At 33.9% G+C, this 24,147-nt stretch overlaps 2 protein-coding genes across 2 annotated transcripts in view; one reads left to right on the forward strand and one right to left on the reverse strand.

Moving 5' to 3' along the window:
- Nucleotides 1-24,147, forward strand: part of LOC132905790 (uncharacterized) — a 94,408-nt gene that overhangs the window by 23,057 nt on the left and 47,204 nt on the right. The window lies entirely within an intron of this gene.
- Nucleotides 16,095-24,147, reverse strand: part of LOC132905770 (breast cancer type 1 susceptibility protein homolog) — a 41,716-nt gene continuing 33,663 nt past the window's right edge. The window contains exon 7 of the mRNA XM_060957391.1: nt 16,095-19,135. Within this exon, the coding sequence (XP_060813374.1) occupies nt 19,074-19,135 (62 nt within the window). The 3' untranslated portion in view covers nt 16,095-19,073. The remainder of the gene's footprint in view (nt 19,136-24,147) is intronic.

Here is a 24,147-nt window from a genome sequence, read left to right on the forward strand (position 1 = left end):
GTATTTAGTAATATGCCATTTATCGAATGCTTCAAACAACGACATTCTATTCGCATATAACAAACTAATTAATCGAATATGCATTTTTAATAAATCGAATTATAATATAAATCATATAAATTAAGGAAAGAGTGATGAGAAAAGAAAAGTCAGGAATATTTTGTGTTACACGAATTCTGATTTCGAATGGTATTATTCTCGGGAAGACAAAGGCGAGTGACACAAAAATCTCTGGAAAAATTTCCACAATTTGACGTGACAGAAAGATTGGAATTATGGTTGTTATTCGAGCAGCTGTGCACAAGGATTCAGGTGTCGCGTGTAGATTTGTTCTTCTTGTGGGTCGTATCAAAACCAGCGTCATTTGTGCGTCTTCTGGCAAAAACGCCATTTCGTGATTACTAGCGAAAGAGACGAAATGAAGAAGACCTCGGCTTTTGTTTTATTTATCCGCCTCTCCTCCGACTGTACCTTGCGACTGGATAAGTTTTATCCATGTTATTTTTATTTAATAAAATCTCCTACTCCCTTCTGTGTTGCCGTTGTTTTTTAAACGATAAATATCAATTAAATAGAAATTAGAACCTAATTAAATTTTAATTAAAATATTTTGATTTCATATGCACAGACAATACGTTCTTTTAAAGTCGTTCTAGTTTCCTGCGTGGGATAAATATTGACCAAACTTTGTTCGTGTTATTATTAAAATGTTTATCTTCCGCTTTTTATTTATATTGTTTTCCAAGGGTAAACATTAATTAAATTTTAATTAGAATACAGTTGGATTTTAATTAAAATGTTCCATTTCGTACGTAGACAGTATCTTTAAAATAACTTTCCTGCTCCTCGTGTATATATCATCGAACATTTTTATCAGCCAACATCGCTGTTTCCCAAGTAACAATCGTCGAACATCCTTTGAATAGATCTTGTTCCACGTTACGTTCATCACATAGAACAACTGGTGAACATGCGCAAACTTTCCTCGACGAAGCTAATAATTCAAATACAAGTCAGATAGCAGTTGCTCGTACGAAGAAGTAAAATTTCTCTTTTAGCCCATCAAGAAACTGTATATACCTGTACGCTGTTGTAAATCAGACGACAGATTCATTACTTCTGTGATAAATAGTAGTTTAACAAATAAATTTCGTACAAATGGTGTCGTATATTTTATTCAGCTTCGAACCTGAGAATCTCTTGAAAATCAACGTTTCACATTAAAATTTTACATTCTACGTCATAATTAATATTGACACGGAAGTTTTATAAAACCAGATAAAGATTTCATAAGCAGTTCCCTCAAAAAAAAAAAGAAAAAAAAAGAAGAAAAACACACTGTGGCGTGAGAAAGTTTCCAGATAGAATGAATTTTTAACTTCACACTTGAACAGAAATATCTAAAAGAATTTTAAATAACATCGAGTATAACAGTACGATGGATGAAAGAAAATAGTACGAGAATAATACACGAGCACTGTTGTACAGTAGCATATTATTTAAAATTCCTTAAAAAATATAAAGCGAAAAGTCGATCTGGTTGGAAACTTTGCACGCCGCTTTATCAGGTTTGAATATATAATTAAATAACTCAACTTAAATATTAGTTATTTGCAAAAAAAAAGGAGAAAATCAAAAGTAACAATACTTTAACGAAAATTGCGAGATAATTGCGAAAGAGGATAAAACATCTTCTAAGAATCGAAATTATATGTCCTAAACGCTGCTGTATTCATAAGTAAGTACATGTCAGAAACGTAACGTGTCAACAAATACATGCACTTAGGATGAAAATCATGTAACACCCGCATGCACCGTACACTATGTACGTCTGTACGCGTTTAGAGTACTCGTTACCTTGTGGAGAGAACAAAGTTTATAGCAACAGTCGAGTGCACGCAAAGCTTGTAATTACTTTGTATCTAACGTACTTGGAATATTTACCAAATTTTTCCTTCTACCTCGATGAAAACAATAATTAATTCTTTTATTAATGGCGATGGCTAACGATCCCGTTAATTGCCGTCGCTAATGAGCATAAGAAATACTCTTTGAGCCAGCTTAAATAAGAAACGAATAAGAAAATGACAAGTGATCGATTCATCAAAAGTTAACGAACGAAAGTTGCGTCACGAGTTTGGAAGCGATCAGAATTTTCTAAAGATTTGTTGAATTGAAGAAATCCTGCGAACTAAAACTTGGAGGATTACGAAACTTCGCGACGACTAATCCTCCGCGATATATAGATTCCAGTTTCTTCGTCGAAGAAACGATGGATTCTTGAAACGTTGTGGATGGAAGATCAATGGAGACATTTTTTCCTTGAACTGTGTGGCATGCGTCGAGAGTAAGAGGACGATTTGCTCGGATCATTGAAATCGATTTGATAAGCTAGATAGAAGAAGCATTCATGTTAACGGATTTCTGAGTCACGAGATGGAAATTGTTCGCGTGGAAAATTGAAAAATATCCTATCCTCTGCCGATGAATATGGATTGTAGTTATTCTATATGTATTATTCTTAGAATTACTAAACTACGAGTCCATTTGTCATAGGAATATATGACTATGAGAATATGCATAAAATGTAAAAGTATAGAGAACATGCGAGGCAATTTACTATAATGATCGTTATTGTGTGTATGTAATTATAATTGGAGAGTGGATTAAGGGCCTTTCGTAATAATTAATCCCTCCGTTGTTGGAGCTTCATTATTTGACGTTACGAAGCATCAGGATATTCGGTTAACTATTCCATGAATGTATTGGGTTGGCAACTAAGTGATTGCGGATTTTGTCAAATCACCTAATGTTAAAATCCGCAATCACTTAATTGCCAAACCAATATATTGTCGTTTGAGTCCCAAGCAGCGCGATCGCGTTCAGATTTTGTGTCGAAAAGTCCCAGTACATTTGAACGTTATAGACGACTGACGGTATTTTGTATTTCATTGTTATCTTCTCAATAATTTTTATTGAACAAAACTTGAAATATTTATAAATTAATAGAAAAATAATAAATATGACGAGCGCCGCTTGTTTCTCTTCGCAATCGATTAAAACTGTTCGGGATTTTTTGACCCTGTTTTTTCAAAGATCCCTGGAACTCAAATGAATATATTTAGAAAAGAATTTCGTTTTCGAGTAGATTTGATCAAAATAACGAAGAGTATTCCATTATCAAGCGTGTTATTCTTCAAGAAATTGAAATATTCATCTGACTTTTTAATAAGATAAAAAAGTTTCTTGTCATCGCTGTTTTCATTGCGGAAAGTAATTTCAATGTAGGAGTGCTTTATGAAGAGCTTTGATATCGGCAAACTTTTACCCTCGGTGGTTTATCTTAAAAGAAAGATAAATAGAATGGAACAGCATCGAAAAAATAGAATGGGAAACGCAATGAATCAAATTTAACAAGATGAGATCTCGTGGGAAGGTTACTGGAAAAAATAGTTCGCTTTAAAGACGTCCTAAATATTTTTTTGTTTCATGAACCACCCATAGCAATCAACCATAACACTCGATGGACGATATTCTATTCCCAACCCTTAGGTGAAGCGATTTTTTGATGTCTCGTTTACCTTTGACCGTTCAACTTCTATCATCATAAATACTGTTGCAATAGGGTAGTCACTTTCCACTTCTCCTTCTTTTTCTTCGTCTTCTTATCGTTCGATATTCGCAACTTATGCTTGCGAACGAGAATTATACTTGGATTTAACTTTTTAAGTTATATGCATTTATTTCTGATTCATTCTGATTTATGTAAATATTTATGCGTTTATATTGCTATGTGAAAAATAATCAAAAGCATTAGAAATGTAAAAAAAAATAGATAGAAACAAGAAGTGTATTGTAATTGATTTTATTTTATGAGAAATGGAGACTAATAGGAATATAAAAAAGAAAGGTATTACGAAATTTGTACAATTTAGTTTAAATAATATTTCGTCATATTAGTCTAGATTTCAATTTTTGAAATTTTTCGAATTTTTGAAATTGTAAAAATTCAACCTGAAATATAATCTTCAATCTCGCAGAAAAATAATTTTCCACCAACTCAGCTTCCTTACACGATTTAAACTTCACACCGATATTTTTTAAATCGTAAAATCCAACCTGAAATTCAATCTTCAATCTGCCGAAAAAATAATTTTTCACCAAACTCAGCTTCCTTACACGATTTAGACTTTAATCCGATATTTTTTAAATCGTAAAAACCCAACCTGAAATTCAATCCCTCGTCCTCACAGAAACAGACAAATTTCAACTCAGCTCCTTCGCGTAATTTAAATTTCGTAAATCGCTAGTTTCCTTAATCAGTTAATCATACCTTCAAAATTCAGTCTAAAATTTAATCTCCGACTCGTCCAAAAAAAAGAAAGAAAAATTATTCTATACCAACCCAGCTTTTACACAGAATTTCAGAAACCGCTATTTTCTCAATTGTCAAATTTCAACTTGGAATCCAATCTCCGATCGGCAGAAAAAGGAACCGCGAGAGAAGAAATCTCAAGGAAAATAATTTCCTTCCTCTGTTCCTTTCTTTTACTGCGTTCGACAGGATTCTTATAAATCACAAAATACCGTTGCCCGGAAGCGATATTTATGATCTAAACGGTCGAGGAGGAGTGGAACGGATACACAGCCGTCAAGTTCTATAACAACATACATTCAAAAGCGAAATTTCACGCTCGTCGCTCAAATAACAACGAGGATATACGTTCCACGTTGTCGGCGATTTCGTCTTCTCTGCGATTTGCACAATATCGCGTACGTCAGTGTCATTTGCATTCTCTTCTGGAGCTCTCCGCCCCCCACCTCCCTCTCCTCCCTATGGTCCGTTTGAACAAACTCAGAGCTCGCTATTGAAAAATTATTCGAACGAAATCCACGCTCGATACACGTTACTCCTATCCGCTGCTTTTCAATTTGATTAAAGTCTGTAATTAATGGAACATAAAGGCTCGGGTGAAAAATTTGTTTTTAGTTTTCTATGGCTACCGCTATCGCTTTTTGATATTCTTTGAGCGAGCGAAGGCCTTTCCGTGATTTTTAAGGACATATGCTTGGTGTGGAAATGTAGTATAAAAGTTTAGGATAGTTTTGATTCAAGCGAAATCGATCGTTAGCTTCTGGTATTTTCGGGAAGCTTAAGGCTTATTGAATTTAGTATTTCAAATTTTGTATGGCTATTGAAATTGTTGTTTAACGTTCTTTGGGTAAAATAAGCTTTCCTTGATTTTGGGAAGGGGGACTGTTTTTTTATAGAATTTTAGAATACATGTTCAGATGTACTTTAAAACCTCACATTTAGTTTAGGTTTGGATCACAGCAAGTTACATTTGGGAGAATTAATTGCTTCCACTGTTGCTTTATTTCCACATTTTTATTCGATATCTTGACGTATAAATTAAACGATCAAACATTGTATGTTTTTTAATTTTTTTTTTCTAAAAAAGTCCACTTTACCAATTAACAATTCATGTTTCTACCAAATAGTTTTTAATTGATTCACGAATATGTCGATATTTCCGGGAGATGCACGAGATTTTCATGGTCCCATTAAAGCGGGAAATTACCAACGATTTAGTACGCCAAACGGTGTGTTTCGAGTTTTATGGACGTAATATTTTCGAATTCAACACACCGCGTTCTTTCATTCACCTAAAAAGAGAAAAGAGGAAAAGAGAGACGGGAGAGAGAAAGAAAAAAAAAGGAAAAGAAGCGACAGGGAGCGAGTTCCATTTTACTGGGCGTTAATTGACGCCTTTTAAGCATCGCGTACAACTTCTCCACCCTACTTCAGCGTCTCGATTATTTTTCAACGCATTGAAAACTGCTCGGCGAGCGATTTTCCCTGCGTTCTTTTCTGTCATTGCGTGATACAGCTGCTCGCGAAATTATTCAAGCACCTTTGTAGCATATTTTTCCGAATATGTCATGTGTGTTGTATGAAACATTTTGAAATATCATTGGCACCGTAACGGGATACAACTATCACGATCATACCGTCATGGTTATGGTGCCAATGAAATTTGAAAATGTCTCCTTTAACATAGATACTAACTAACCAGTATATAAAATCTTTCTATGTATGTTGCTCGATATTTCTGCGAGTTACTGTATCGCGTTTATGTTAACAACGTCACGTTAACATCGCGTTGAATGATCCATTGAATTTCGTTTTATCGTTATTCCAAGATTCCTCCTGGCACAACGAGGAATTTTCACCTTTTTCGTGGCTGATTCTAATGGAAAGGTAAAATAAAATAACGTTACATATCGATCGAAATATTCATAAATACGAAAGCCGTAGAGTTTTATGCAAATTCATATTTTCATTTTAAAGAAAGAAATCGAAATAAAGACCTCGATATTATACACATCGCTTCATTCTAAATATTTTATATATTTTTTAATGTTCTGCTACGTATTTTCGTAAGCTTAATTCATACATTAAATACATAAACATCCGCGATTCATAATCTATTCAAATATATTAAAATTCGTACAAATAGTCCAACGTGAATCTGTATGAAAATGTGCAGCGTGTAACAGATTACGTGTTATATATCAATACAGTATCATAATTTCATTGCAGAATAAAATGGTAGAATTGAATATTAAAAAGGAAAAAATCGCCATTATCGTTTCGGTATTATGAATTTTCAACGATCTATTGTCTCTGGTCTCGAATGGAGATCGTTCCATGCAGATGGATAATACATCGTCAGATTTGTAGGGCCATTAAACTCAAATCGGAAATGCGGTCGAGTAACTTGATTTGCTCGAGTTATCGGTAAACGCGTCGTTAATGTCCAATTTAAAGCTTATAAAAATTTCATTTGCCACTTCAGTCCTTCCAGCCATATAAAAATCATAAAACGAAAAATTGAAAAGTTGTTGCCTTCGGTGTGTAGTCTCTCACGAAAATAGCTTCAATCGAATGGAACCTCTCATAGAAGAAAGAAGACTGAAAAGAAAACACCCCACTGACCTCACTAAAGAAATAAAGTAGTCAAACTCGAAGATGGTATCTCGCTGGGGGTAGCCATCCACATGTTACATAGCAATTAAGTTAGACAAATTTATCAAATGTCCAGCTGGACAAATTGTAGAGTACAAATTAAATAATAATAATAAAGAAAAAAAAATCGAATGAAAGGTAGACGAAATATAGAATATAGAAAGAATTTCTTTTTGGTTTTTGAATATTTTGAGAATTCGATAATTAACGTGATTGGGAAATTGTTACTGAAAATATTCATTAAACTAAATGTTTTTATAATTTGTTTAAATTGCGCTAAAATATTTCAAGGAATATTCGCAGCATAGTCTTCCTTTAACCTCATTTGAAGGAGACAAGCTTCACACAGATACACGTAACACGCACAGTGAAGTAAAAATTCTCACGTTCCATTAAGTAGAGTAAATTAATCTTCCAACCAATTCCATCTCATTTTACGCGGATAGTACCGGAAAATTACAAAGAAGAATCACGATCATTTTCCTTTACACTCATCCCATTTCACCGTGCCCAACGAAAACAAAGGAACATTTACATAAAGGAAATGAAAATACTTACGATCCATTTAACATTCTCCTTAGTAACGCTAAAAGTTTCGAATAGAATTGGCAAGATTATTTTTCACTCAACTCGCCCCTTTTTTAATTTATCTAAACGATCCAAGTTCCACTTATACCATACATTGCATACGTACAAATTACTTTTACTTGTCGATAAATATTTGCAAACAAATTTCTATCACGTATTAAATTCCATTGCTTTTTATCCTCTGTGAAACGAAACAAAGGGAAAGCTATAATTAAAAGATAGAATATCGCAAATATTATTTCGAGCATATAATACGTAACTTCGCACAATTGATATCGAAAAATGTCAGACAAAACCTCCAGACTCGTGTCTGTTTAAATCGATCTCTACAAATCATCTAACTTTGTACAAATGGTACCGAGAATTTGAAAGAGAATTCCCAGGATCGTGTTTCTTTAAATCGACCACTACAAATCACCTAACTCCGTACAAATAATACCAAAAATTTCAAAGGAAATCCCCAGGCTCGTGTTTCTTTAAATCGATCTTCACAACTCACCCGAAGGAACAAACACACGTGCGCAAACAGAATTGTAGCTGGCGTTTCATTAAATGTATCGAGGGAACAATAACAGCGAAATCCAGAATGGCGCGATGGATGTTCCTTCGTGACGACGAGACGTGAACGTTGCCACTCGATTCGCCATCCGCTCGACCGACGCGATCCATTTAATATTTCCATTTAGAAATTACACAACGAAACACTCGACAACGACTATGTCTGGCATTCGTTCTCGTGTCGTAACTCGATTAAATATACGAAGTAGTTCGGTAAAGTATCGGAACAGTTAGCATAGAAAACTTTTATGTGAATATCGTGTGCGTTGTAGAAAATATTTGGAAATTTCATTGATACTCTAACTAGACGCGAGTGTTATCTTTACTGGCCAAATTTCACATCGATTTGCCAATGTGTATACAAGTTGCGAGATATTCTCTGCGAACATATATTTCATTGAAAATTAGTATACAGCGTGAATAATTACCTTAAGCATATAATACGCGTTAAAGGTGGTTTTACCGAATATCGAGGCTTATTAGCATAATGGTTAATCCACTGTTTAAATACATTTTCATCTCTGTGAAACATATAATTCGCTCTGAATGTTTCGTAGCTTCTATACAGGGAGTTTTGTTAGTTGCCAGTTTTTTTTTCTCGTAAGCGGTAAGTATGACGAAAAAATGAATAATTCGAAGTGAACTATACTAAATATTTATTTTTAATAACTTTCCATTTTTCGTAAGTGTAAAAATGCACGCTGTAGTTGCGCTATTTTTTGAAACCTTCCTTCTTTTCGTATACATCCTTCACAATCTTCTCGCCATTCTACGAAAACAAATCATTAAGGTAATTAGTGGTCGAAAACTGATTAGTTTAAAAGATATTTTAACTTTAATTTCATATCGTAAGAATATAAAATCTCTTTCAAGTTAATCAATTTTCGATCATGTTACCCTAACATTAATTTTCGTAGACTGACAAGAGGATTCCAGGAGGTAATCACCTTCGAATAAATTTTGAAAAATAAAATTTGAAAAATACAATTATGATAGTGGAGTCTCGTTATGGTGTTAATGAAATGTTAAGAAGTTTCGCATAACTTACATTCATTACGTACGATATTCTAGGAAATTCAAGATAAAATCTCTTTCAAGTTAATCAATTTTCGATCATGTTACCCTAACATTTCCTTTCGTAGACTGACAAGAGAATTCCAGGAGGTAATCACCTCGAATAAATTTTGAAAAATAAAATTTGAAAAATACATTTATGATAGTGGAGTCTCGTTATGGTGTTAATGAAATATTAAACAGTTTCGTATAACACGCATAATGCTTACATTCAGAAAATGTTGTTACGAGTGTTCGACTACTTCTGCCAGCCATTGTGCTCGGATTGTTCGTTCGTCTACCGATTAATAAATCATAAATCTGAGCACAAAGGGCTATTCACACAAAAGAGGCATGGGAACGGTGGTACGAAATCAAAAATGTACCGCGTGAAATTTTTAATAAACGTCCGCAGTTCAAACGACTAAGTCGAAATTGCAGTGTGGTCGCGGAACGTCTGTTATAGTGTGTACGAAAAGGGTGAAAAAATGTTTGGGTAAATTGCGAGAGATTTTCTGATGATTTCTCTCGCGGAAAATTTGGAACTTTTCCGTTCTAACGGATTGAATTCCCGATGTTTCCTGAATATTGTACGATGTAAGTAAAAACGAGATTTTTGCCACGAAGTTTCTTAAGTTGTTTGCGTTAGTCTTTATTTCGTTTGAAAATTTCGCACAGTCTCATCCGAAGAACAACGATCTGTTTACCGCGATAAATTGACTTTACGATGTCTAAAATGTTGCATTAAAAACAGATTTCGCAAATGAGTTTTCTGAAGCTCTTGTATTAGCTTCTCGACGTATAAAATATCATACTGATTTTCTTTAAAAAGTCCTACTTTTCCGCCATCCTCTATTTCGCTATGAGTAAACTATGAATTTTTATACAAACCCATAGTTTAAAGAATATAACGAGAAAAGTGGAACCTCGATAGAAAATTGTTTCACAGCAACTGAAAGACGATTTCTTTGGACCAATAAATCAAGTTGATGTGAATGTGATGAAACGATGTATTTGTTAGAGTTATATTTTTATTCTGCTTCCGTGTGATTTATAAAATATAATTTGCTCACAGAAGTGAAATGTTTATACAAACTAAATTTGAATCGAGGACAAGAGACAAAGAATCGACGATTCTTATGAAAGCTTTCATTCGACGTAAATTTACAAGAAAAACGTAGAGACATAAGAAAATACAGTAGCAAACATAAAAGACGATATTTAAAGGGATACAGCTGCGCGAGTACATATAACTTTTGACATTAAAGAAAATTAAAAGAACGGCACGAACAAGAAATTTCCATCCACCGGGAACGATCCTTCAGAGAACAAGATACTACAGGGAACCTACGAGGGAAAAGTACATCGGAATATTCAGATTCGTGGAAACGAGTGGTGGAACAATCATTTTGCCAAACAACGTACGTTTTCCACGAAGACTCGGCGAGTTCATTAAAATACAAAGCGTCTACAGAAATGAATTTAATTTGCTGCAGCTGAACGACATTAGTTTTAATTCGCGCGAATCACGCGGCAATAGAGATTATAATTAAAATCGAGAACGAAATGAAGTTCCTATGTTAGGTAATATTGCGATGCGGAAGTAGAATTCCGTGTAACGGGTTTACATTTGCTGGTCGGTTCTGTTGAAAACTCGCAAACGATTAATCGAACCGTTTCCACGTTCTTCGTGGGAATGATTCGATCGATTTTCGAAATGCACCCGGAATTCTTCAACCGGTGATTTGTGATTGATATACCAACCAGATTTACCTCTCTAGTGAAATAGATCGATTGCCCCCTGGTCTGTAATTTCGAAACGCGTGTTTTTCGTCCATTTTCAGTCGCTTTGAATTTTTTCTTTTTTTTTTTCACCAATTACGAAACTAAAATTATTTCATTTTAGTTGGATTTTTCGTTAGTTCCTGTGACGAAACAGCTGCTGATTGAATGGAGATTTAATGGAACCATTTAGTATCAGGTAGCATTTAAACAGAATTACTCAGCGTTAGTAAAATGTAAACAGCGGTATCAATATTGCTAATATATTTGAAGCATAGTATTAGTATTATCGATAGATTTTATTATAGCACAGTTGATCGGTGGATTTGAGAGATTTACTTAATATCGATGATTGATGTGTCAATCGGATTTAGTTCTCTCGTGAGTTCTTTGTTCGATAATTCTTTTCTATCCTCAGTATCGTGTATTTTTGTCGATTCCGAGTTGGTTTGCATTTTGTTGGCAATTACGCAAATAGTTGTAAGTTAATTGAATTTTTCAATAGCTCCCGAGATAAAAGAATGCTTTGTGTTATTTAGCATATTTGTAGCGCAAGTTTAATCAGTTAAATTATTTAGAATATTTGAAACAGAACATCGATTAATTAACTTATTTTAATTGAAGATATTTAGAAACTGAATGAACTGGTGCTGAAATGACCGCACACAGATTAACGACAAATTTATAAAATGCCAATGACTAATCGTCTACATCGGTTTTGATAAGTATGTCATCGCTGTATATTTCAGTATATTTAAGAAAACTGTTAACTGTGGCGTTGTCAGCAGTACATTGCTGTTACTGCAATATCGTTCCTTTGAACGGGTAGCATTAACCCAGGTTGGCAAGAAAAAGTACAAGAATGAAGCTCATCGTAGCGAGACGAGTTAAGACTATGTTGCGTACTTTAGCCGAATGAGCCGGTTAAAAGTCGACGGTATATTTGATCCAACTTGTTACTTCGTAGTTGCTAGTTGCAGAGTAAATGCACTGAGCTTATAAGCAAATCGTTTGAGTACCCATACTCTCGTATATATCAGTGCATACTAATAGTAACTTTTATTAAAATACAAGGTACCGGGAGTCAACACGTTCATTATAGATATTAATTTTAAAAGCAGGGCAGCCGCGTGTAATGAAAATTTCAGTTTTCAAATTTGCGAAATTTCAAAATGTAACTTTTTCGCTTATTAAAATACAAAAAAGAAATGAGAAAGAAAAATTAGAATAACAGACGCTTTAAAGCATCCGACATACAGGATTTTTATGATTTAAAAAAGGTAGTTTAATATATTGCTTTAAATCCTTCAATTTCTTCAAACTTCACAAAATTGTAGAATCTACGTGAAAGAAGGTGAGTGCTGGTGGACAAATATTAAGTGTATACAATGTTCAAAAAAAAAAGAAAAAAAAAATGTAGAAACCGAACCCCAATCATTTAATTAACTAAAAAAATTGTAAATGAAATATCGCATTAATTTAATGCTTGTCCTTAATAATACTTGGTAATAGATTAATATTTATAATATTGTACGTATACATTCTCTTCGTTGTTAATAACAATAATAATAATAAATCAATAGTCATAATATTATCTTCCATTCTTAATAATTAGAATAATAACAAAAAATTAATATTTATATGTAATTTATTACGCTTTCATTTATTTCCAACGTTTCTTACAAATCACAATCTCGCCGTATAATATCCGACAGAGAATTGCGTTTAACATCAATTGAAAATCACATCCAAGTTCTCTTTCTTACACAGCCATATATATATTTCCACTTAATAAAGAAATCGAATAAGGAACCAGTTTTTTGGTGAAGCGAGAGAAGAATGAGATTCACGGCGGACAGCCAGAGATTTTTATCGAAAATTCCTGTCGTGGACAGCGACGATAAAATTCAACCGCATCCCCGTTCGATTTGTTTTTCGCCCTAAAGCTGATTTAATGCCCTGACAAAATAGCGGGCCAGGCATTTAATTCGTCATTCGCGGTGCATTTCCGTCCACGTTGCTTTGAACGTCTAGTCAACGTTTTATTACGAAAGATATTAAATTAGAAAAAATAAAAACCCAACGACGTTGCCTTCGTACGATTCGTCAAATTTTCCGATTCATTTTGCCTGCGGATTAACATCTCTGATGTAAAATGTTTTGTCGACAACTTGTTAAAGCTGGATTTACGGCGTAAATGTTTGTAATCTTGATATTCTTCCACTTAGCGTTGGTGTGGAGGTAGATTAGATTTACGGTCGAGTGGACAGTCCAGACATCCAGCATGTTTTATTTATCTATCGTGAAACATTTTTCGACGTTTAAGGATTTCTTTATATTTCGAGTAAACACCAGAAAATTTACTTTTTATTTATCTGTTTACTCCTAATATTACTAATTCTTGAGTATTACTAGAAATTCTGTAATTAGATGTTACTACGGACTAGCTATTACTTTTAATTTATGTTTATGTTATGTACCAAGTTGCAAATCAAAGGACGAAATATCAGCAATTTTTTAAATTGTTAACCTTTCACCCGCAATCTTACTTCCACTGACGTCATTTGCATACCGGGTCCTTCAATATCATCCAACAAATTTTATTTAGCGCGTTACCTTAGTCTCTTCAAGCGAAGCTAAATCCGAGCGAAAAATATGGAAAACATGAAAAATTATCTAAAAGTGCTGATCGAAAACGATCCAGTAGATGGAGAGTTAAGAAATGATTCTTCGTATGTTTGGAAATATTTCCTTTTATATTAGGTTGTTCGGAAAGTGTCTTTTTTGTACAAACACGTTTTTTATAACGATGCATTTTTATACAAACATGAAACCTAATTAATCAAACGTTGTGATCTTCATTTCGATAGAATAAAATGTAATTCGATAAAATAATATAAAACGGAAAATGTTGTGCATTCATTATGTTCTTACGAAACGAAAGAAACTTTTCGGACGACCCAATACCTTCTGAATACAAAAATGAATCTGTTTATTTATTACTTACCCTAACTTGTATTAGTGTCAGGTGGATTATTATACGTGTTGATTGGTTTATTAAAGAGACGAGTGATAAAATTGTAATAATCGATTATATAAAAACCACTTTAAGTACAAGTACAGAGATAGAGTAATCGTTGCTCGCTCAATGTTCAACTATACCGATGTTGATGATACAGTTCCACTGTATGTGACTCGCTACAATGACTCGCTATACTGACTGTCCTAAAGAGCACGTTCGTCTATTTGTATCGACCGGAGTTGTTATAAGAAGTTCAAATGTAACTCCGGGTCACGATTACAAATAACGGCGATACTATTTTGTCCGGAGTTTGTTTACCTTCGAATTTAGCAAACCAAAACAACGTTGGTATCCCAAGGCACAATAATGTAGTATCGTAAACTATTATGATTTATTTACAATGAATGGATCGTACAGATGTTGATTAAACAGGAAACGATGGTTGTTTAACGTGAACTAAATACAACAACGTGCTATAATTAAGACAACTAAATGGTTAATTTACAACTCTCGTTACCGCGGATCCAACGCTCTCTCTCTCACGCGGACCACACTCTCTCGACAACGCAACTTGCACTCTCCTACTTCTCGATTCACACCCTCTGGCTTCTCCACTGACACTGCCTCTTAATTCGTCTTTCTCCCTTAGCATTCCTTTGTCTTTTCTCTTAGCTCCACTACGCACGTGTTCCGCAACCACTCGTAGCTAGGGTCACGCAGGCCTTTTCTACGAAACTATTCAATTGAAGGACCGACGACACATTGATGTGCCTGTCGGCACTTGGGCTCTCTCGCGACATTGTTTATGGTTCACCCGATATCTTTTAGGCCTTTCGTCCACGATACTACAATAATATGAGTCTCCCCAATTCAAATCTTCCGTTGACTCATATGCCGCTACAAGTGATTGTAAAATGTCTGTAATTAAATTTCGCGTTTTTTAGGCGACTCTTTAATACGTTGATTAAGCACGTAGACTAAATTCGCACGTTTTTTCGAAGTGATTGAAAAGATTCAAACGGTCGCTCGGAAAGTTCGTTTCGATATACATTTATTGAATTATATAAGCGCCATTTTATTCCACAACCTTTTTCCATTTTTCACGCAACTTTAATATTCCATCCTTGCAAAACTTCTCTCTCTCTCTCGCAGGTATTTCCGGCGAGAAACTTTTCAATATGAGTTTTTACGTCGGCTAAGGAGTTCAAAATCGGAACGAACTTTCCAACCAGCATTTAACGAGTGTAATATAATTATTCGAGATCAACGAGCACGTTCAGAGATACTTTCAATGACGTTCTTCAGTGTGCTATGCTTGAAAACAACGTGCTCGATACAGAGATACGAAGCAAAATGTATTGTTTCGTTAAATTCCTTAAAAATCCGAACGAACTTTTCGAGCAGTCAATATTAATCCAATCTACTGATAACGATATCGTATTATTCGAGCATGTAACGTAAATACACTTTCATATTTCGTTTATAGCATCCATTGTTTTCTTCGCTGTTTTATTTAACGGCAGTTCACATTTTCATAGGATGCCATGGTTTCTCCTGTGAGAAACCTACAATTGTAAAAATTGAATGAAAATTGACAGTTAGGGTATTTTGAACATAACCGATAAATAGAAGATACTTTGAAATAAAAAGTGTCCCATTGAACGATTAAACATTTTTATTAGAACATCAATAAGAAAAAAAAAATGAGAACAAATCTTGCATATAACGGTGCATTGTGTTTGCATCTATATATTTGAGGTGTAATCTACGAATATTATTATAAACACACCTTAGAATATAATCGTAAATGCTGCTTTATAATCATATATTCGAAGTTACAAGTGTGAACATACCCTGCTATGATATATAGAACGAGCAAATACCGTTTACTAATATCTTCTACACGTTTCAAAAATATATTCCGCACGTTTTGCTTACGACGAAATAACGAATGCGAATGGTTTGTTGAAATAAACGAAGCCTTGTTATAATACGTCGCTATCAACTGTTACCAAGGCGTCACGGTGGTCACCTGTGACCACCAATAAGATAAACGGTCCATTGGAGAAGAATGCTGTCTTACATCATCGATTTATTATTATTTTGCCATTATATGCTTTGAATAATAAAAATACTCCCGTGGCGTTCTGAGCGAAACATGTGATTTCGGCGTGGCAATCAAAGTGTTAACTTTCGTAATGAGATAGACGGTTGTATTTTATACAGAAATCAGCGAGCAGAGAGAAGAAAGCGATGAAACAGCGGGGAGGGGGAAATAAATAAGAACGAGAAAGATAAAAGACAGGATAAGATGGAAGACGATAAAGGTGAAACAAGGAAGCATAGAACATAGGGAGGGCAAGACGACAGGAAACAAAAGTGAAAAGCGAAAGCGTAAGAAGAACGTAGGAGGAGGGAAAAAGACTCGCGACGTCACCATAAAGCCGGACAATTTTCTCTCTATATAGGCTCTTTTTTCCGGGGGAAAGAAGTGGAAACATTGGTGGGCAATTGCCGTTTACTGCGCGGAAATGCAATCTCATTTTCACGGACGACGTCTCAAAAAGTGAAACACGCTTTCCTACGAACAACGACCTTAATACCTGCCGCTATTCTTGTAGCGATTTAACATTCGCCATTTCCACCTAACAACTGTTCGACGAGCTCGCCAATATCCGCGTGTAATCCAATTTCATACGCTGCTTCGCCTATTGTTTTTATTTGCCTTGTTGGCGCCTATCTATTTATCTTGGTTTATCTCTATATGGATTATACGCAAGGTTATCTGAATCTTTTTGCATAACAATTTATTAACGATAACGTTAATGAATTGATAAGTTTTGAATTGTAAGACGTAGACTTTCACGTTAATCTCGAAATTAGTAGATCAGTTACAGATAGATTGATAAATAGGATTAATACAGACTTCTCTGTTAATTTGAAGAATCGTTGTTGCTAGATAAAAGGATTTATTGAAATTGCGATGTGCTTCTGTCGTTTCACTTGTATTTCGTGTGCTTTCACTAATGATATTCGGTTGAATTACACGAGTAGATTCTGATACTAAAATGAAAGATAATTGATGGAATTCATTTTGCAAACTGACCTATCGAGTTACCGAAAGCATAGAAGCATAAAATATTAACAATGTAGATTTTTTACAGAGGATAGAAGAGTGATTGCTGAATAATGAAATAAAAATTCTCGAATAACAATTCTTAATCTATATTACAATAATGCGCTGAATTGTTAATGCATAAAATATTAGCCATCTTGGTTTTATATCAAGTACAGAAAATCCGATCATAAATAATTAAATAAAATTACCCGATTATGAATATTAAGATGTACGGTATAACGTAAAGAATTGTTTGGAAACTTTGTAACATTTCCGACGATCGATATTAAATGTTGTTGCGTAAAAGGTTTGGCGTGATCGGACAAGGATTACCAGGTTGACTGACAGGTTTTAATTAAACTTTACCAAAATGCTTGGAACTCGATTTTTGGACACGGTCGCAAATTACGTAAGTTGGAAATTTAAAACCCTAGAAAATTAGGAACATGTAGTAAATTATTGAAAATACGAAGCATGATTAATTATGAGAGACGTTTAAAACAGAGAGAGAGAGAGAGAGAGAGAGATTTTATTCGCTAAATTAAATTGTTAAAGAAATATCAATTTAATTTTCTTCGATAGAATGTAATATGCCTGTTTTTACGCGTATAATTCGTATCCACAATATGAAGTCACTCGTAGATAGAAAGTGTATAAAATTTATGGATTATAGATTTTTACAGAATTTATATGAAAGATAAAATTTCTTCAACCTCTACATTCCATCATAAAATGATCGAGGATTTTATTTTACGTGGAGAAAAGAGGAAAGAAATGTTACTGAATTGTAGATTTTAATGTTTTTCGATATTATCCTACACTGTTTGCTTTAATATGCAGTTAAGATCGTTAAAAAGGATTTAATTGAAAATTGAGTAAAGTTGATCGCCTAATAAAAGGCAGATAAGAAATAATGGATCGAAAGAAGCTATTAACCCTTGTCTTAACTTTTCCAATAAAATTCCACGGATTTTCTTGTACGAATTACTTGGTCAAAGGAAATTCACCATCTGTCGAACGTAACCAAGCACTTTGCTGCCAGTTGCGCTGGATTTTTCCAGCGATCACCCGGGATTTCACTAATCCACACACTTAGTGAATACGACTCGTCGAATTTCACTGGACGTTCGTCAGGATCTTCGTTAGATACAAACTCTATTTCACGATGCGGACCCTCCTACGCCTTTCTAGATTTATCTGTTTAATTAATTCTCATCCAATTTATTTTTATTCCCTGTGCAGGTATTCACGAAAATATTCTATGATATTGTCACGTATTAAAATATTTTGTAGTCTGCCTTTCATAAATAAAATGAAAATATCACAATATGAGAATTAGGAATGAAAAAGTAGAATTGTTAAACTATTCACCAGGTAAGACATGTTAGCGGATATTCGAATTAAAAATCTCTTCGACGTGATCATTTCTTTATTTATAAGCTCCTTGATTTTTAATGTCTCGTTTCCCTTGCAAAATGAATTATATCACGTTTGTGTATGAAGAAAAAATCAAGATTAAACTTATTTAAAATTGATCATTAAGATCGCTTAAAATCGATCGTTAAAATTGTTTAAAATTGATCAACATGTAGATGCACGCATGCACTTTACGTAAAAAATCTACGTGTACATCTACATAAACGATAGGCAAAAAATGTCCTCGCCATTGTCTCCATCATTACACCAACGACATCATGAACATCATTTATATTTCCATGTAAAACACCGCCACCATTCGCGTGATTATCTTAACCTCGACAAAACACCCTCCATCCGCATCTCCGATCGCAGAAACAATCTGCCAGAAGACGAAAGATCCATTCGAAAGCAACGAAAGCTGCTTTCTTTCCCCTTCCATCGCTTCGCAGCTTTTATCTTCAACCTCCTTATTCGAAGCTCTCGCCAAGCGGCTGGTGCCTTCATTAACATCGCAAGCAGATCGAAAATCTAGTTGTCGAATACTCGTTTCGACGAACCTTTTTCCCTGGAACAGAAATTACACGAGCGTCGCTCAAAGGGATCACGCGATTCCCAATGGAAGGGTCGTATGTGACCCCAACTCTTTCTCTCGCGGCCTCTCTTCATTCTTTCAAAGCCTTCTGCTTTGCAGCGATTTATAAAGTCACGCGTGCATATGCTCGTTTAGCTGGGCGTGACAGAGCTATCGACACCATCGACCAGGAAATTCGAACTGTTTCTTGGTTGGCTAAGTTTTATTGCTTTGGTTCGATTTATAATTTTCGAATTTTAAATTTTAAATTTTGGGTAGTCATAGTAGAGGATTAGAAATGGTATGCTAGAAATTGGAAAGTAGTTTCGTAGATGATACGATAAATATTTGACGATGGAAGTGTAAAATATTCGGATGATTTTTCGAGTTTTAATAATAATCGGTAAATTTAATTTTCCTTTTTTCAAATTTTTAGTCACGCGTTGAAATATTCTTCTGGTGCAGGGAAATTCGTGTTCCGATAATTTTGAATGTGACGTCACTTTGATTTCCTAACTTCGTACGATTGCAATTTAATGTTGTAAAACACGATAAAATAAATATAATGAAACCACGATTAATGACAAATTTCGAGATGATCGTCTCTATGAAAAAATTGGTGAACGAGAAAAAATTATCAAAGTAAATCATTATATTTGTAGTAACAAACTTTTGTTCCTATTTTATATTAAGATTGTGTAAATAATGTAAAATAAATTTTCTCTTAAACGAAATATAAAGTTATTCGAATAGCGTGTCTGATGATTAATTTGGATAATCTAGGTCTTAGTGTGTTGAAGATAGATAGCAGCAAGTGGTACATGTAGATAACATGATCCGGCAATATACATCAGAGAAGTAACACTGTTAAAACTTGTCAAGTGGTACAACCACGCGCTTTATCAGACAGGTAGCACGGCCAAAGCTTGATCATGCAAGTACATCAAAACTGAATATCCTCGTACAAGTAGTAGGATTAAAAGTTTACCTAGTACAATCGTGATTTCTACAATGCCAGTAGTATAACCAGAAGTTAAGTAAATCATACAGATAATAAAACCAGGATTATTTTTATAAAGTTCATTATTACATTAAAGATATTAAATGAACATTAATCGATTATAAATTTACAGGACGTTTAGAAAAGTTACTTTATTTTCATCGATTTTGAATTGATCTTTGTTGCTTTAATCGAACGATTGAAACTATGTGATCAACAACAGCATAAGTTTTCTAAAATGAAGATCCTTTTTGACCATTTTTTGACCAACTGTACACGCCGCCCAATAAGAATTGGCATTTAACAAAAGGAATAACCGGTACAAGAACTTCCGATGTAACAACGACACTTTCAAAAAGTTAATTCTTTATCACTGGGAAGATATTGCGCTGAGAAAATAGCGACATATTGGCAGCGACAATGGCGCCAGCTGTTTGAAAAGATCGTAGGGAAAATAAATAATAAAGTTTAACGTGGAGAACGAGCGGTCGAAAGCCACGAATAAGTTAGACAGTTGCAAGGCAAAGTACATAAACCACTGGCCTCTGGCCATTCGTTGGCTCGCAACTCAAAGTTTGTTACACTTCTTCGATTTCTTCGTACGGTTGTGTAACGGTGAAAAGAACGTGGAATTGGAAGGCAGACCGTTAACTTTGAACGAGCTCGATGTTAAATTCAATTAATTAAAATACGATACTATTTTCGTGTTTCAAATCGTGGCGTTACGATCAAAGCAGTGGAATGTTTTCGCTCGAGTTTTGAAGTTGAAATTATATCGCAAAATTCGAGACAAACGAAAGAGAGCAGAAGGTTGAATTTTTGTGGAAAAGATAGATTTTCAAGGAAATATTAAACTCTGCAACGACGAAGACTGGATCAATTCTGACACATGCACACATATTCTATGGTTATTATCCTCTACGTTACATTTACCAGGATAATACTATCGTTCTACTTTCTACGCTATTGTTCTCGTTATTATTATAGCATTCTAGATTTTAAACTTTCATAGTAGTTGGATGACATTTTTCTGATTTCTTTCAGTCGTGTTATTAGTTCCTAGCCACACTAAAAATTATATATATAATATTATTATAATTATTATTAAAATTATATATATAGAATATTATTAGTTTATCAGACTATATGAATAGTTTTATTTTTTAAGTAAACGTGATTATCGTATAGCATCTTTCACTTAAATATAACCAGTGGTTGGTATTTATATTTTACACGGCATAACAGCTATTTGATATTCGTTACTGCGTTTGGATTTATGTCAATATTAAGCTCTCTTTTTTCGCCTAGCTTGGTATGCATGAATTTTAAAATACGTATGAATGCGAAACGAGCAACCGTTTCTCAGTATAATTTCCTTCGCTTCTGCACCGTCCTTTTCAAATCTAATCTGTAGCAACGCTTCTTAACATTCGCTGTGTCAATGGAATATTATAAAATATATCCGAAAGTAATATAAAACGAACGCAATTACTTTTGGATAGAGGTAGCAGAAAAAGGTAATTAAACTATCAAAAGATGTTCTTCGATTCTTATATTGTGAAAAATGGGAAAAGAAATATTAAAATTGCGAAAGAAGAAATGAAAAATTGGAATAAAAATGTTGTCAAATTTCCCTATTAACAAAGAACCTTTACATTTATTCTGTTCGCAATTCTACCAGATCATCTCAAACTTTTCACAAAGATTTTTAATACTCGCTTTTAAAAGCACAAATACAATACAAATTGCAGTCGCAATTATTTCAAACTCTACTATAATTAATGCTGAAGAAACATGCAAAGATGCGTAGATTCTGATCGCCATTTTTTAATTATTTTAAATCCTTCACAGTCGATGCTAATCACTTATTTCTGCAAACACGCAAACCCGAATTCCGATCACGATTGTGCAGATATAGGATCCTGTGGAGCGAGTGAAAAATGTTTGGCTCAGAATGATTGATATGGGAATGATGAGCTCGTGGTCTATAAAGTTACACTTGTGAAAGGACAGTGTTTGATGTAATTGAGAAAGATCATGTGAACACACAATTCCGTCTGAGTTTACTTCAAATCTTTTGTAAATATTATTATGTCAAGTGAAAGAAATATTTAAACTAAAAAAAAAAAAGGAGAAGAAAGATAGAAGAATGGAGAAAGAGGGAATAAGAGTGAGCAAAGATGAACTCTTACGAAGTATGTATACGTGGAATAGTTAATGAAGAATTATTGCTGCATTTAAAAGTTGAGAATACGAAATGAGGGAAGAGAAAGGAAAGCTTTTGAGAAAATTGAAAGTGGACAATGCACAACATTTGTACACAACATTTGGTTTAAATTATTTCAAATATTTCCCAAGATATTCGTATTCTTAAAAGCTGACGGCAAAATCCAATCAGAATTATTGCACATTTTCTGTATTGTTTTTTATTTTACCTCGGTTTATCGCAATTCTTCTTCCCTTTATCTAAATTCTTCGTACATCCAATGTTTTCCAATTCCTTGTTTCTGTTCTTATTTTGTCACGATCTACCACGACTCCTTCTTCTTTTATTGAAATCGCTTCGCATTTCCTATGCTTCCCATTTCTTTTATTACAATTCCATTTTTGTCTTTCATCATTTATAGTTGCAGCAATTTTATTCATTCTTCCGTTCAAATTGTCTCATATCTGTTGTATTTCTATTTATCCTATCGCAAATTCGTTCTTTTTTCATTTATAATCGCATCAATTGCTTGCATAGTTTACTATAAGTATATACAAGAGAATAAAAAATTAGTACCTACTGATTCATAGTAATTTGTGTAATTTCGTATTTCCTGTATCGATTTATGATCTTTCTTTCGCCCAAGTTCTTCGTTCCTCTTTACCACAATTTATTGTAATTCCTTTTCCTCTTACAAATTCTCCCCCTTTTTTTCTTTTATCTTTCTATCAAATAATATTTCAAATTCACACTGTGCAACCAATCATAGTAAACTAACACGTCGAATCACAATCTCGCTAGATTCATTCAGTTATCAGCAACAATATTTGGCTTGAAGGAAACCATTTTACTGATTTAACAATACCCCAAACAATCTTGTAACTGTGTGTAGACACAGGGACAAAGTTTTCGTGTCTGTTCAGTGGAAATTGGCGAAATGATACCGAATCTATCCGAAACTCGACTCACGTAAATCTGGAGACACACATGGTAGAATAGCGAGTCACGTTGCAGCGAAGACTTCGATAATACCATCCGGTCTCATCATCGATTCTAGACACCGTGAAGCATATAAAGAGATTTCGTACGAGTTTTCGACGTTGCACGTTCTTCCAAAACTCACGTATTAAGAAGTTTATGATTATTTGTGTTATTATCGTTCTGTAAATCGAGCTCCTTTGACGCTATTACGAATAGATGAACAAATTCTCGAATGTTAGATAAAAATTTGTGTTCTGTTATCTTTGAGAAGGTGAAAGGATGGGGCTACGAAACATTTTCAGCACCAAATTAGAACGATTATTTTATTCAATTTTAAATTATGATTCAAATCTGTTTAGAATTATGTACGTGGTCTTTTTCCAAGGTAATAACATTTTATTTTCATTTTTCTACTTTATTTCATCTTAAGGAATTATTAATTAGCCAGTCATGGTTTTCCCGATATTTTTAATGACACATATATGAACGATGATCTTCATATGATTTTTCGTTCCGGAGAATAAGAGGAAGTCGAATCTTCTTTGTAACTGAATTCGAATAATTTGACGCGAAAGAAAAGTTAAAATTGCGATTATCGATTCTGTATTAATTGCGCTAATTAAAATGTGATGTAACAAGAATATTGTAAAAATATAGTAAGATACCTATGTCTGAAAATAACTTCTAACTTTTAATTCTGGAAACAATTAATTAAAAGGATATTTTTATTTCAACTTCTGTTACCTCTGACTTCTCTAACTTTTATTTTCAATCATTTTAACTTTTGTAAAATTTAGTATATGAAAACCTAGAGAAATG

Source organism: Bombus pascuorum, chromosome 4 (genome assembly GCF_905332965.1).
Source record: "Bombus pascuorum chromosome 4, iyBomPasc1.1, whole genome shotgun sequence".
Lineage (NCBI taxonomy): Eukaryota > Metazoa > Arthropoda > Insecta > Hymenoptera > Apidae > Bombus > Bombus pascuorum.